The sequence below is a fragment of the Sipha flava genome, unplaced genomic scaffold (assembly GCF_003268045.1).
Source record: "Sipha flava isolate LNK unplaced genomic scaffold, YSA_version1 236_pilon_pilon, whole genome shotgun sequence".
NCBI classification, from domain to species: Eukaryota; Metazoa; Arthropoda; class Insecta; order Hemiptera; family Aphididae; genus Sipha; species Sipha flava.
In genome coordinates, this window is record NW_020272878.1 from 1,679,390 (window position 1) to 1,696,504 (window position 17,115).

General features: G+C 27.7%; 1 protein-coding gene across 2 annotated transcripts in view; it reads left to right on the forward strand.

Moving 5' to 3' along the window:
- The window catches only part of LOC112683787 (contactin-4-like), a 577,774-nt gene that overhangs the window by 499,970 nt on the left and 60,689 nt on the right, over positions 1 to 17,115 (forward strand). For both annotated transcript variants that reach the window (XM_025554941.1, XM_025554942.1), the window contains one exon: positions 502 to 715. In XM_025554941.1, coding sequence (XP_025410726.1) covers positions 502 to 715 — 214 coding nt within the window. The remainder of the gene's footprint in view (positions 1 to 501; positions 716 to 17,115) is intronic.

Genomic DNA, 17,115 nt, shown 5'->3' on the forward strand with positions numbered 1-17,115 from the left:
TTTTTTAAGAGTTTTTAGAATTTAATTTAAATCTAATTTAGAACATTTTTAATCTCTCATAAGTATAATATAAAATCTGACATATTATTAATTATAATGAAATATAACTTGAAGATTATAAAAATGAAAAAACTCCGATGAGAACTAATTCGGGCGTCCATGGCATAAAATATGAGGGAACCAATCGGACATCTGTGACATAAAATATAGAGAATCAATAATTCGGATACAGACATCAAATTAATCGAATACGTATAAAATATCGTGGTGATTTATTTTCCATTGATAAATCCAGTTTCTCCTCTGTTTAAAAGTATTTTAAATATGTTCGTATTTGTACACCAATATTTTGAAAACTAAAACTATTTTTAACTGTATGACTCTGAGAAATTAATAAAATCTACAAAACTCAAAACCATAAACGTTGAGGGAAAACTCTTATCGATTGCAGAATATATAGTTGAAGTAAGATAATCATTGTTTCTTTCATTTTTGTTTCAGGTCACGTGGGTTCATCGGAAATCCGACGATATCCAATTGTTGACCGTAGGACGTCAGGTGCACAGTTCAGACCAACGGATATCGTTAAGTTTCAGATATCCGAATAACTGGAGACTTCAAATTGTTTATATAACCGATAGGGACGATGGAGTATACGAATGTCAAGTGGCAACACATCCGCCGACTACTAAAAAGACGTACCTCAGAGTTGACGGTAATTATATTTTCTGTTCGTACAAAATTTTGTATGCAGCTCGTTAAGTACTCGTATACATAAAGTTGAAGTCGGCTCATGCATTTTAAAACTTATAAGACCTATATTTTACCACGTATTAAATCGGAATATCGTATCAGAAAAGCACGTGTTACAAAAATGAAGTTAACCTAATAAAATAAAATAAAAATATATTTATTTATTTAATATCAGCTGTCACTTTTGGCTTTACTATTTCTCCGTGTTATTTCCAAAAATGTATGTATACGTACTCGTTATTATATTTTTATTCATGCTCACAAATATGAAATATCCTCAATAGTACAGAATATTAATTATTTAATTTACAATATACTACTTTGAAGATATACTTTCTATAAATATAATAATGATAACAGGTTTTATCTAAAATATTTTGAAATAGAACATTTTTATACTAAGTCATCTATAGTCTTATATACGCATAACATACATTTTATTCTTTTTATTTTGAGTTGTCTGTTAACCTGCACACAATAAATTCTGCATTTTGATTTCCACGTTCAGTAAAATAAATAATTTGACTATTATTTTATTTTAGTTTTTGAAAAAAAAGTCTCATGATTAAGTTATGAATATTTCACATGGTTTTAATTGATTATGTGATGATGTATTATGATTAATATCGATATTAAAAAATTATATTACAAATGTAAATATATTAAAATATTGGCTTCCAATATACATAATTAATACATCCATTTGATGAAATCCTTTTAATAACAAATTATGTATCGGTTTGATATAGAAATTTAATAATTATTTTTATTTGAATAGTCTGCTTAAATATATATACATGAATACTAATTAATAATGTTTATACATAAAAATTAACTATTTTTTATTATTCAAATTAAAAATAATATAACTAAGTCTTGGTGATCGAATTTATTTTGCGACACGTATTGCGTCAAATTTCTTTTATTACATGGTTTGCATCTTTGTTAGACATTAATGTATTATCGTTATATATGAGAAAAAAGTTATTCTGTTGAACCCTCGCCAATCTTTATTGGTATTTCATGTAAACATAATTTTAATATTTAAACAATTACTTTTGTCTATAAAAAATCATGTCGGTGTAAATTGAAAATTTTCAGTTAAAAAGGAATACACATTTAAAGAGCGGATGCAATTCGTTGATTTGGGAAGTAATTAATGTTAGATAAAATAAAAAACTAAAATGGTACATTAAATAAATGAATATTGTAGTAAATCAGTTCTGACGTGTATGTAATATTTTATTGACAGTTATTATGTCGAACGTGATGCGTATTTTTATGAAAGTAATGTTCAGATGAAATAGAAAATTATATTGACATGTATTTTAAAATATATACATATTCGATAAATATATAATATATATTTATTATATATTCTAAATTAATATTTTCTGTTTCATTTTTAGTTTACGTTTGTTTATAAATTCATATCACTTTGTCATTGACTTTTGTCATCGAAAATGAGCATTTCATTTTATTCAATATAGAAGTACAAAGTTACGAATTTAAGTTAAGTATTTTAAAACTTACATTTCAGTTTTATACTTTATAAGTTTGGATTTACTATTTCTATATGGAACAAAATCCTTCAAATTTAATAAATATGAAACTTTTTTTCAAGCTTTCTGCTATTACTTAATTCTACTGCTTCGATTTAAAAATACTGTAAATTAAAATTACGACCGTCCTGATATCATGAATAATAATTTATTGAAATTTTTTAGTGTCTTTGAAGTTCATTTTTTATACGCAACAAAATTGTTTTTATAACCATAAATTTAAAAGTACAATTTTTTTATAACTCAATATTACCAAGAGTAAAGAGTTCTATCAACTAATAATCCTGTTAAAATAACAAAATATATACAAGTAATGTTGTTTAAAACTACGAGCTATTTAAATTTTTTAGATTAAGCACTTTGTATTTGATTTCTAATATTGTTGCCATTATTGTTTAAATTTGACAATATTATTTGTCTTGTAATAATATAACAATTATCAATGATTTAAATATTTATTATTCACCAAAACAATATGTGTTTGTGTCCATGTACTTTGTTACAATAACATGGTTTGTAAATTATAGTGTTTACTGTAAAGTACATTTTTTCTCCAATGGATTAAAAAAAAAAAAACAAAAAATTTAACATTTTTAAAAAAATAAATAAATTTTAAGTATTCAAAAATTATATTTAAAATGAATAGTTAATAACTAATTGATAATACGTAATTTAAAAAATTAAAATATCAAACCTAATAAGTAATAATAATTAATATAATAATTAAACTTAATAACTTTGAGAACAAAAACTATAATCTTTTGAATTCATTATACAAACGTTGAGATGATTCTCAATTAGGGTTGTAAATTTGAAATATTTCATATGAAATATTGAAAAATATTATTTTTTACGTTTGAGATAGTGACAGCCAAATGTAATTTAATCCGTTGATATTGTATGATATCGTTTCGGTAGAATGTTAGGGTTTCTCATTTAAGGTGATATAGCATATCAACTGCCTATAAATAGGTAACGATCACAAATATATTTAATATTAATATATATATATGTAGTAACGACAAAACCGGCGCATTATTATTGATAGCAGCTATTTTTTCGATAATATTCATCTAATAAGTAATAGTTCCAATCGCCTGTGATTTATTTACATCTTACTAGTCAAGTTTTCTGAAGTATCTTCAGCCATCTAAATTTTAATTTCCATACTTTCTTGAGTATATTAATGAGAACATTATACTTACCTAATTTATGATTTAACTATGCAGAGGAGCTTATTTTTATTTTATTAGATTGTTATCTTTAAATAATATATTTATATTTTATGAATTCAGTCATTTTAATTTTAATTGCAATACTTTCAATAGTATAGTATTTAAAAATGTATATTTACCTAATGGTTAATTATTTTGATTTTATATTTTATACTGATAAGTAATTTGTTTAATTATGCAAAGGAGCTAATTTTTATTTTTCATTAAATTAGATTTATTTAATTACATTATATTTATTATCTTATATATATATATATATATATATATTTATTTAATTTATTATTTGTATATAAATACAATTCAATATTATATTCCGATATTGAATTGTAATTTTCATCTATCTTTAAAAACTAGGGGTCACGTTTTTGTACGTGAATATGAATGTACGTGTTCACGTATACCGTGATCACGTGAATGGATCAAAATAAATCACGTATTGTTAATACACGGCAATCAACGAAAGCTTAATCACGTGACCACGTATCTGAATCATTTTCACGTGATCACGTGAATTAATATATTTACGTGAACTGGCATTAATCAAAAATTTGATTGTATAAAAAATAATTATTTATAAAATATAAAGAGTTTGTTAATTTTGTTAATGATACCTACATGGTGGTCATATATATTGCATTACAAAAACCGATTTTAGGTACTATTTATTTTGTTTATTTTATTTGAAAATGTATTTATAAGTTTATTGATTAGCTTCATGATCTTTTATTGAACTCTGTAGTGCCCGTCGCATGTGACTTATCTAGTTTTTGGATAAGTAGTTGTGTGCCGGGAAATCTTTATGTGCTCGTAGTAATTCACCGTGAATTATTCACGGCGTCCGATTGTGAAAATAGAACTCACACACTGATACCATCATTTTGATTGAACGTTACAAGTTACAATTGTACAATATAAAATCGTAAACAATTATCTTAAATACGAATAAAAATTCCTATATGTATGTAATGAAATCCCTTTTCATGACTTTTTTGATTTTTATACCAAAATCGAAAATTGTTGCGCTAAATATATTTTTAATTGTAGATGGGCATCACGTGGATGCAAGACCACTATTATATTATAAAAAAATAATTAAAAATTATAAATATGATGTCTTTTTCGTTCATTATTTTGTTTATCTATTTATTATAATTTCTTAGATTAATATTTATTTATACATAATTTATCATTACACAATCTATTTATTATAATATTTTAGATTATTATTTATTTGTACATTATTTGTTATAATATTATCTATTTGCTTAAATTTGTTTCACGAAGTTTTATGTATATTAATTAATATTAAATTATTTACGTCATAATTTAAAACATAAGTTATTAATATTATTTACTATACGTAGGTACCTAGACAGTTGTACTTAATATCAGACCTAGTTTATCCATAGTCATTATATACGAGGACCGATGGCGACAAACATGATTATGTAAATTCACGGATTCACGTGAATAAAATTATAAATACACGTGAAATTTTAAGCAACGGGTTTTATAAATTAAACTTTAATTTCACGTGAGCACGTGAAAACGTATACACGTGAAATAGGGAGCTCTATTAAAAACATTTCCAGATGCTAGTATAATATTGTGTATTTCACAATATTCACAATAAATTTTATTAATATGTACCTAACTTTTAAACTCACTAGGTGTAATGCGCACTTTATCCGTGCATCTATTTACAATTAGTTTTGTTGGGCGCCAATTTGTAGTTGTATTAACTACAAATAATTAAATGTAAAATATTGTATAATAATAATTTCTTTCGTTTATTTATATTATATCATTAACAATGTTTTTCTTTTTATACACATATAACATGAAATAATAATAATATTATCGATATTTGATACGGTAAAATATCGACTCAAGAATATAAACAAAATATCGCGGATGAATTCTACAACACGAAAATCCCATTCACAATAAGAAATAATTAGATATGTACTCACTGAGGTACCAATTATTACAAAGCTATCTTACTACCGATTGGAGGAATGATATTCACAATAGAATAAGCAACACGGCGCAATTGTGTTCGGTGGCGGCAGCACTGATAACTACGACGTCACGTAGGGATGGCTCATAAACAGGCGGCACGGCGCACTCGAGTTCGGTGGCGGTGGCACTGACTACACGGTTGGTTGAAGTTGACCAGCGCTCTAACCGGATGGCCGAAAAACGCTGATTCAACCACCAAACGACGGACGACGCGACGATACACTTACTACGGACGGTACGACGATAAATTGCCTACGGACGGCGATTGATGCACCGAAAGGCACGGCTATCACACTACTAGCCGAGCGAATGACAGTCCTCTAACTCAAAGCCGAAAGGACTGTACACTGCTAACTTTGTAATGTGATAGCTGAATGCTCCAAAACTGACAATTATTCGGTGTTCTCGAGGGGTTTATTCATAACGTCTGTGGATTATATCATCGGATCTCCGGGTATTTGCTCTTTAATACTGAATATTATTGATAATTGGTACTCATAGGCCCTGTTGTTGTTTCTGATTGTGTATGAGTGGTGTTGCAATTGATAATTATCAACTTTGTGGTGATAATTAACCATTAATTGAATTAATATTAATCATTAATAATCTTTTTTGAAATAACGGCACAACATATACGCCCTCTGTTGGAAATATCTTGGGAGTGGTGCTGTTCAGTTGTTACTCCGTTAGTAGTAACGAACGCCATCTATGTTCCCATTATTGGTGTTCGTTACATAGGTACCAATATATTTTTTTGGTGAGAAACTTCTACAATAATGTGATAGCTGATGAGTAATGGGACTACTGGTAACTTATTTATAAATTCATCTATATTTTGTAAAATTTCTTCAGGTGTTTCAATGACTATTGGTCTCTTACCTCTTAAATCAATATTTATAAATTATAATAACTATAAATTAATATGGTGTTAATTGTTAATTTATATAAATTAGTTTTTATTTTTATTTAGTACAATAAATAAAACAAAAAGTATTCCATAAAAAATAAAACATAAAGTATTATATTTTTACTGAAATGAAACAAAATTTTTATTTTTCATTCAAATTATATATTTCATGAAATTTTACAACCCTATTCTCAATCATAATATACTCATATTAAATATTATTTATATTTACATATTTATATATCTAATACATAAATGTGAAAATGAAAACCTTTGAAGCATATGTTTTCGGAAACTACTGAACTGATCGTTATGATTTTTTTTTTTTTTTTTTAATTGAAGAGGTCATTGCGGAAAAGGTTTATGGCGTTTGATCGATTCTCTAACTTAAAAAATAAGGAGTTATCAATTATTATAAATAATGACCAGTTACATAGACTTATTTGATAAGATTGCGGTAATTAAATACTACTGCGATACGGCAGTAGTATTTAATTTTAATTTAATTTAATTTCTATAATTTTTACTTGTTTCTTTTAATTATTATAATTTATCACAATGAAAAGAAAAATGAATTTAGGTCGTTCATCGAATATAATAAAACGTCAACGTTTACTCAGATTAAGTCAAAATAACAATGGCTCGCCAGATAACTGCAATATTAACAGCGATAGTAATAATAATGATGATAATGTAAATAATATATCTATAACCAATAGTATTGGTAGTATTAATGAAAATAATATTAATAACAACTTTGCATTTAATGATAGTAATACAGTCAATATTATTAATGATATTATTAACAATATTCACGATTTTCCTATTGACGAAAATTTAGTTGAACCATGACGTGTTCCATGGCGTCACCGTGAAATGTCGGCATTTGCTTATGATAAATTAATAGATAATAAAAATGATTCTCACGTTATCATAGGAAATATGAATTTAAAATGTAATTATTTTTGTATACTGAAATGGTCCAAAGAGCCTAGAGATTTTTGCTATTTAGGAGGAAAAGTTGTTTTTGAAGTCATTGCTGATCCACCTGAAACAGCCTCTTAAATTTTTCTCATGAAAATTCAAAGCATTTTTTTAACATGATACGTGTTTATTCGGCTTTCCAAATGACATCGTTTGGTGCAACAGAAATTAGACATAGAAATTTCATGCCAACATTTAAAGTTCAAAGTCAAGTCTATCATTTGGCTAGTTCTTTAATATCCACCGGTACAGAAGAACCAAAGTTTTTACAGATATATTTTATGGGTGACTCAGAGAATGAAATGAAAAGGCGTTATTGGAATTATACTCTCGAAGAAGCTGCTTTATTTCCATCAGTGTCGAATCTAAGAGAACTTTTTGTTACTATGATAGCATTTTGCCTTATTACTAATTTAACAAAACTATGGGAAAATCTCAAAAATAATATGTCATTAGATATTTTGCAGCAAGAAAGGCATCGTTTTGGAAATCGTGATATAGCTGTCACTCCATATATTTTGAATAAAACTTTAATATTAATAGAAAATGATCTTCTAAAAATATCTAGAAAGAAGCTGTCTGATTTTAGCATGGAATCACCATTACGAACTGATGATAATGATAATAATTTTCTTAGAGATAGAGCTTATATTGCAGAAACTTCTTATGATTATGATATACTTTCAAATTACATTCAGGAGAATGAGCCGAAGTTAACAAACGATCAGCAAGTTGTTTATAATACTATTTTACAAAGCGTATTGCAAGATACTGAAGAGTTATTTTTTCTTGATGCTCTCGGTAGAACTGGCAAGACCTTCAAGCTGAATCTCTTGCTTGCAAAGCTACGTGCAGAGAAAATAATTTCATTAGCAGTCGCTTCTTTTGGGATAACAGCGACATTATTACAAAATGGCAAGACAGCACATTCCACTTTCAAATTACCTTTGGATCTTCAGACTACCGAACGCCCAGTTTGTAGTGTAAAGAAACAAAGTTCTTTGGGTAAATTATTAAGGAAGACACGTTTTATTGTTTGGGATGAATCAACAATAACGAATAAAGGTGGTCTTAAGACATTTGATAGAACGCTGAGGGATTTTAAAAATAATGATCACCCAATGGGCGGAGTTGTTATTCGTTTTGCTGGTGACTTTAGACAAATATTACCAGTTGTGCCTAAAAGCACTAAAAGCGATGAAATCAACGCCTGTCTTAAGTCATCATATCTTTGGTCTTACATAACATCTCTGAGATTAACTTTTCAGAATGATGAAGATAGCATGATACACATAAATTCTACGATTTCGGTTCTTGATCAAAATAACTTAATCAACATAGTTTATCCTGAAATTTCTTATCTTTCCAATAAATCTAATGAATAGCTTCGTGAACGTGCAATTTTGGCCCCTAAAAACGACACCGTCAATTTCATAAACGAAAAAGTTCTTTCCATGTTCGAAACTGATAAAATAAAAACTATATTTCCATAGATACACTTACTAATTAAAATGAAGCTATAGATATCCCAACTGAATTTCTCAACTCATTAAATCCATCAGGTCTCCCCCCCCACACAAACTCGATTTAAAAAATTGTGCGCCTATTATTCTCATGCGAAATTTAAATTCTCCCAAATTGTGCAATGGAACGAGATTAAAAATATTATCTTTGAAAAAAAAAACCTTATTGAAGCTGAAATTCTTACCGGCTCAGCGAGTAGTCAAATTGTATATATCTAAAGAATACCAATGATAACAAACGAGTACCCCTTCGAATTTAAACGTGTCCAATTTCCCGTTAAACTTTGTTTTGCTATGTCAATTAATAAGGCACAAGGACAGACAATGAAAGTTGCAGGAATTGACATCAGCGATCCCTGCTTCACTATGGACAATTTTATGTTGCCTGCTCCCGAGTAAGCTCAGAAATAAACTTATATGTATATGCTCTTGGTGAAAAAAATAATAATATTGTTTATATAGAAATATTGGTTAATCAGTAGTTATGTAGCATTTTTCCAAAATAATAAAAATTACTTTTCAAAAAACGTAGTTTTTTTTTAAGTTTAATATAAAACGCGAGATATGAGGTTTATTAATTGTCAGCCTATTTCAATTTAGATATTATGTTGTATTCATCGCTTTCTTTCATCGTATTTTTTATTTCAATGCGCATACGTTAGCTAAATTTTTATATGCATCAGACAGAGAGAGTTGTCATCTGCATATGCGTATTAGCATTATCAAAATGAAAAATTCGACGAAAGAAAGCGGCTATCACTTACAGTGTAAATCACTATTTTTTCCCCGGGCAACGCCAGGTAATTCAGCTATCTATTTATATGTATAAAAATATACTGCTACCATAATCACAGATAGGTAACGAATTTAACACACAGTTTGAAACATATAAGAGGTAGGATTGTCAACGAGCTACGAAGTGCACTGGTTCAGCTAGTATATATGTTAGAGGTCTCTATTTCACGTACAGTTAAATTCACGAATACACGTGAAATTAAAATTCACATTAATATATATATATATATATCGTTTAAATAAAATAATATAATACTGTGATATCACTAAATTATCGCTCATATCATATTAACACCGTCCTAATGAAAATCGAATGATTTATACAAATAATTACTTTTTGAAAAATACGTTTATTACAAAAAAACCTTTGCAAAGACTTAAGAAAAAGTTGTCTGACTTCTCAGAAGTTGGATCATTTTTTTATTCTAATATTGTTTTATATTCCAATTTTATAAGGTTTTTATGTATACAATTTAAATCTTCTCAATACATAAATAAATCACAACTCCATCAAATACTTTCAATGAAAATTATTCTTATTGAAAAAATATTTTTTATTAAAAATTAAATACTTGTAATAAGTTTTACATCATTAGATAATGTTAATGACACATTAAGCTATTAATTACACATAGAAATAAAGATCGATATAGGTTTTTATTATACATATCTACTCTTATATATTTAGACATTCAACTATTGAAATTCGTTAATTTAAAATTTAAATTTTAGAATTAGAAGAAATTGGTTCACAACCTTTTTTGCAGTCTTTTTTTTCATGTTTTATAGAAAAATATGTTTATCAGTGAGTTATGACAATGTTTCAGTTTTGTACAAAAAAAAATTTAAGCTTAAAGAATTTAACGCGGTGTTTATACTTTTTAATCTTTGTGAAGATTATTTTAACTCGTAGTATTATAGCAAGTATCAACTCATAACCAAAACAACATAACAAATGCAGATCGACTGAAAGGTCTGAATAGCTTTTACTTCCGTCGGTTTCCTTGAACCCGAAACATTTAAACCACCATACGGTTTTGATGATAATTGTATTCATTTGAAATTTTGTAACTTTCGACTAATATCTCAGGTTGAATAAGTGATGTATTAAAAGGAAATTCAGTCGGGACATCTGATGATATAATTATATGCTGATTTGCCGCATTATAATCAGACGAACAAAAATAATAAACCATCTGCAGCACAAAGATGCAAACGGATAGTGCAAGATACGCACAAGCTAAAATAATACTTCAGAAAATAACACGAAATAGCTGTGTCAATGGAATATTTTTTGGAGCGAATATCTTCACAGCAAAACAAATAAACATTAATACAAATTTAATATTCAGATTGATTAGTTAGCAATAGAAACCAGATAATAGTCAGGTGGGTTTAAAATATTTTCGACTAACTTTATCAATGATACTATTGTTATATTATGTCATATAATATAAATTATAAATATTATACTATTTAACACATAATAAAAAAAAATAATAAAAAAATAAATACAATAATATTCTACGTAAAAATCGTATATACATTATTTTGAAAAATATGTATAATTGATTCCTCAGTAGTCTCCTATATAAGAATAATTACCGAATAGTTTAGTATTTTTGAAAACGTTAGGAATGATTGCGGAAAATAAAAAGTGTATTAGGAGTGATCACATACCTGTGACCAATATCTACGCAAACCTATGCTCTGTAAATAATATACGAATAAGAACGTTTTATTCCAGGCTGTACCGATCACACTGAAACGATCGCTCGGCTTTCATTTTACACTATACGAAAAACTCAAATTAACGATACACCAATCGGTCTGGAGAAATGATGCTGCGGCCAAAACGCTTTGAAACGCACTTGGATAAGCACAATTCGTCCTGTATGAACCATATCCTCAGCATTTGAGCGTGTTTTTAATACATACGGTACGACACCATCACCCTTGTTGAATGTAAATGTACCCCTACAGAGCGATAACCAAACGTGATCCTGAAAAATAACGGTTTTGATGACGATTTATGATTTACAGCTGTCTGAGAGATCGGCGGTGCTGATAAAAATAATTCACTTTTATTTTTTCTATCTGGAATGCATTCACCTAGAATAGAGAAAGTTACATTAATCCATTCTCATCGCCACCGAATCCAAATACACTATTATAACAAAATTGAAAATATACATTTAAATTTATTTTAGAAAATCACAATATAAAGTGCTACACTTATTGCACCTCTATTACTTTAAAGTTCAAACATGTTGATTAATGAACCACAACAGTAGCCACATCGTGGTATTTCGTAATTATATTAAATCTAATTGGTAATGCATGTTACAGTTGATAAATAAATCAGACTTAAGCTGATAATGGACACTTCATATGCATATCATATTATCAATATTATAAGAATTATTGCTACATTTTGGATACTAACAAGAAAAAAAAATATCTAGCGCTATAAATTTATCAGTAATTTCACGGTATGTTCGTTTATACAAATATTTTTTTAATACGTGGAATTCATTGAAAGGGAAAAAATATTTTATGCTCTGTTTGGCTTATTTTTCGAAACGTGTGTTCATTCGGATAACGGCTGAAGTGTTTTACTTTTTGATATACGTTTGACATTGAAATTCACAGATACATGTAAATGTGTGTATGTTTATGTGTGTGTGTGTGTGTGTGTGTGTGTGTGTGTGTGTGTGTCACCTTTGTCGCGGTAAATGTTTACGCTCTCGTATATGCATCTACACAATAATATAATATAGATAGATACACATAGGTGTATATATATAATATGAAATTTCTCCATGGACACGACTGGTTATATACTATTCCTTTTCCTCCGTCCAACGAATCGTACAACATCCAGTATATACCTACCGTCGAACAATATCCTCCAACTCCTTCCACCAACCAGCTACCATTGACCGTGTATTTACAAAGCTAATGAACACGGTGACTGCGGCGGTGGATAGGGAAACTTGCGACCGGTACAAATTGTTCCTTTGACGTATCCCATATAGAGCTCGGTCGTTCACCGATTCATATTTTTATTATTATTATAATCTTCATCGTTATCGTCGTCGTAATTGCTATGGCATATATGTATATATTTCTCCCTTTTTTTCGTACTCGTTTCATCGACCAGTGGGTTGCAGTAAATATGCAAACGCAAAAGCACATTTAATAATTCACGTTAGATTAGTTATTATAATATTCGCGTATTCATAAATCGAAAAAAACTTAAAGATTTTCTATATCTTTCGTTGTACTATAATGTATGCGAAGACATCAATTATAAAGCGTTTTAAAAAAAAAACAACGTTATTCAATGACAACTAGTGGGATTATAAATATTTATTATATTGATACGTTGAAATATTTTTTTTTATCCGCCCACTCCCCAATAAAACTCATGTTACTGGATGTTATTCGATAAACTGTAATCATTGTTCAACCACTTAAAAGAGTTTTCTTCCAGAAGTCAAAAGTTGTATACTATCATACACATGAAATATCACACTATTTTACTTACCCGTTAAAACCATTACACGCCGATTGAACACGATCTCCGCTACATAATAATAATATAGACGCTTATATCATTTATGTGAACGGCACGTGAAATATTATTTGCGCTTTTTACGTTTTGCCAATAATAAAAATACCATTATGTATGGGTTTTCGTTTTTTTTTCAACATACACTTCGTGGTGCTCACTACAAGAACTGTAAGGCGATAATAATGTATTGACAACCGTACAACTAATAAACGGTAAAAGTCATTTTGTGTACCCTCATTGTTCAATTTACACATGTTTATTGATTAATATTCAAACATTTTATACTTGGCTAACCAAACAATACAGTCATTATTTTGTTGTTTAACATATTTCTTTTGATTTCGTTGTAAATATTCACTGTTATTATTTTTTTTTTTTTAATTTTATCGTCTGTTTTTAATATCCGGTTTACTGATATACGCAGTATAGATGACCACTAATTTGTCAAGCATATTATTATATACACTTGAACCATAAATTAGAAAAATAAAAACTTGGAAATGAATAATACTGTCACGTTTGTTTATGTTGAGAGTTAATTTATACTATTATACACTCCAATGATGTACACATTTTTAGTCCAATTCTGTCGGTCAATAGGTATGCACTTTCGTTGTACGCATTCCGTAATTTACTACACGTTTCGTTAGTTATGTAAAATGAGTTACAACATGTTCAGTACACCGTCAAGTGTACGATTTAACGAAGTTTACGAGACAACAACGGTTTAAAACAACATATTATATTCTGAGCTACCGTTGTCTATTCCACCAAGACCTGATGGAAAAATGATAAAAACCTAAAATTTAACGATCCGTTATGTCAGTCAATCAGTAATTTTTCTAAATTTTGCTAAATCTATAGATATAAAAAACATAATAGGCATATATTATTTTAAAAATGAAAATAGTTGAACATCACGAATAGTCAGAATCGTTTTTTATGCGATAAAAAGCACACCTTAACGGACGCTAGAAATTACAGTTTCAACAATTAAATTTCAAATGTGACGATGATTACACGTCGGACAAATCAAATGATGATCCTAATACGTCTTAAAAGTATGCACCCTTTGCTTAGGATTTCACATTTCATTTAATAATGACCTTTAAAAAAACTCAAAATTAATAAATAACAAAAACAGAGAAACGTCTTTTTTCAGTTCACTATGTCAGTCAACCCCATCCTTAATCTTGGAGGTCCAATACTCGCTTCGTTATGAACGTCCATAATACATAAATATGTATAATCAATCATATCAGTCCCATAGATAAGATAAATATTTTTAAACTACCTCAGTCCAATTATATTATTATACAAAAAAGTAAATTTTTATTTCATTACTACAATAAAGCTTAATAGAATGTGTTTTATTTAATTATTTTTACGTAAATTTTCAAATAAATTAAACACCACTATTGTCCAAACACATATGTATAATATCTTAGATCATATATTATGGATAGAGCTACGGGAGCAATTTTTGAAGCTAACAAAACTAGGTGACAATTCCGATATGCGCATACGCGTATTCTTATCACATTAATACCTATCAATTTATTTGGCGCTAATAATTTTTAAATAATTAATAATTTCAAATTATCGTTATAAAAATTTAAATGTCGCTGTTAAAATAATTTGATAAAAATTGATATTGATGTCACTTGTCATATTATTATATTCGCTTTAGTTTTTTATACAGTTAATATAGGTATATACAGTATATGACCTAAGTGTAAAATTTATGTATATTTTAGATTGGTGTTAAGCAATGCGTTTATCATTGGTAATTTTTAATCATTTCTAACAGAAAATCAAAATATAAATTGTATTTACAACACAAATAACTAGTGATGGGTCGAAGCCTGATTTTTTAAATTGAACCGAACTTGAATCGAACTTTAAATTATTTTTTCGAACTCGAACTGAATCGAACCTATTATAATTTTAAGTCTTAACTCGACTCGAACTCAATACTTTTTATCATGCACTTACCCACAAATTAAATCAACCATAATTATTAATTACTATTGTATTTTAAGTTTTCGTATTACCTATTCTACATTTTAACTTTTAAGTCTAAGTAATTGTATTATTTACAAAACATTTAAATTTTAGATAATTTCTTATTATTATTATTATTTTTCAAAATCAGTATTGTGCTCTCTCGTGTTGTCTTTTAGCTTATAAAATATTCATTGAGTATTGAGTATTGAGTGTAATATGACAATACAATCAGTATATTTTAATAATGTATAAAAAAAAATAGTAATAATAACTATAATTCACAAATATAAGTAGAATTTATAATGTAAGACTTAAGTTTAAACATGTTTTTATTAACAGCACAGTAACAGTATCGGAATATTATCATGGATTTACCCAAAATAGATTTTAACTTCTACAATAAATATGATAAAAACAAAAAATAACTAATTTATGAATGAAGATACAATGCCTCTATTGGCGATAAACAACTTATTAATGTTTTGGTCAGTGGAGGATGAATATGTAAGATGCCGCTGGAAAAAAACATTATGATTAATATAAATAATGCATAACGTGCCCTTTACAGATTATCACTTTCTATCGCCAATAGTCTAATTATTTCTAAATAATCATTATCAATTTTTATTTTTCAAAAATAACTTTTGAAGAATTGTACAAACATTTGATTTTCGAACTATCATGGCCAGTAAGTCTGGTTCGACAAATATTTTCAAGTTCGATTTTCGAACAGTAAAAGATGCTTGATAGTTCGGTACAATATTTTTTCTTGCCAGGGTTCGGTTCGGTTCGGTTCGAGATTCGATTAGTTCGACCCATCACTACAAATAACCAATCAAAATTTGTAAAATGTATGTTGCGTTATGGTGAGGAACTCAATTTATTATAATCATGTATGCTTGGTTTCAATATTACATTTTTATTACAATTAATCGATTGGTTCTATTGATTTCAAAAATGATTATAAAAATGGTAAATATATTTAAATTTAAATTCGATTTTATTAATCAACTGATTATACCTACTTCAAATGTGGTAATTAGATTTCATGATTAGCACTAAACATTATAAGATTGAAACGTTGAATTTAAATTTGAATTGATTATGGCAATAATAACTTATTACGTCTGTGGGTTTTTTCAATACATTTTCAATTTGTTTTCAAGATTAATAATCCTGATAAGTGAGATTATTCCAAAACATTAGCTAAAAGATTTATCGAAGGTTTATTTACACTTATATAAATTAATTTATGCACACACAGACTAACACAAGTAACCCAATAAATAAATTCTTCTATAGTAATAATATACTTTATGACAAAAAAATGAAATCAACTTACTGTAAATAAATTGCTTCAAATGTTTCTTATCAAGTATTATTTAACTTCTATAATTTTATTCGAAATTATTCGAAATGTTCAATGATGAATTATTCATATTGCATCGTTCCAGATATATTTTAGTACTTGCTCTCTGATTGACTAAATTGCATTATTATACCAAACTTCATGATTTCATTCTCCTTTATGTCTATCAAATATGACACCTTTTAAATTTTAGTCTCGTTTATTTAATGAATAAAAACTTTATAATAAACACCATAACAAGAATAACCTTAACTAAACTTTTTTCCGCATATTGATTTGAAACAAATCATATGATAAACAGTAAAATAAAATATACTATAAAAACATACGTAACATTAGAATTTTGTATCCGATTCGAGAATCGTCTGTGATTATATGTGA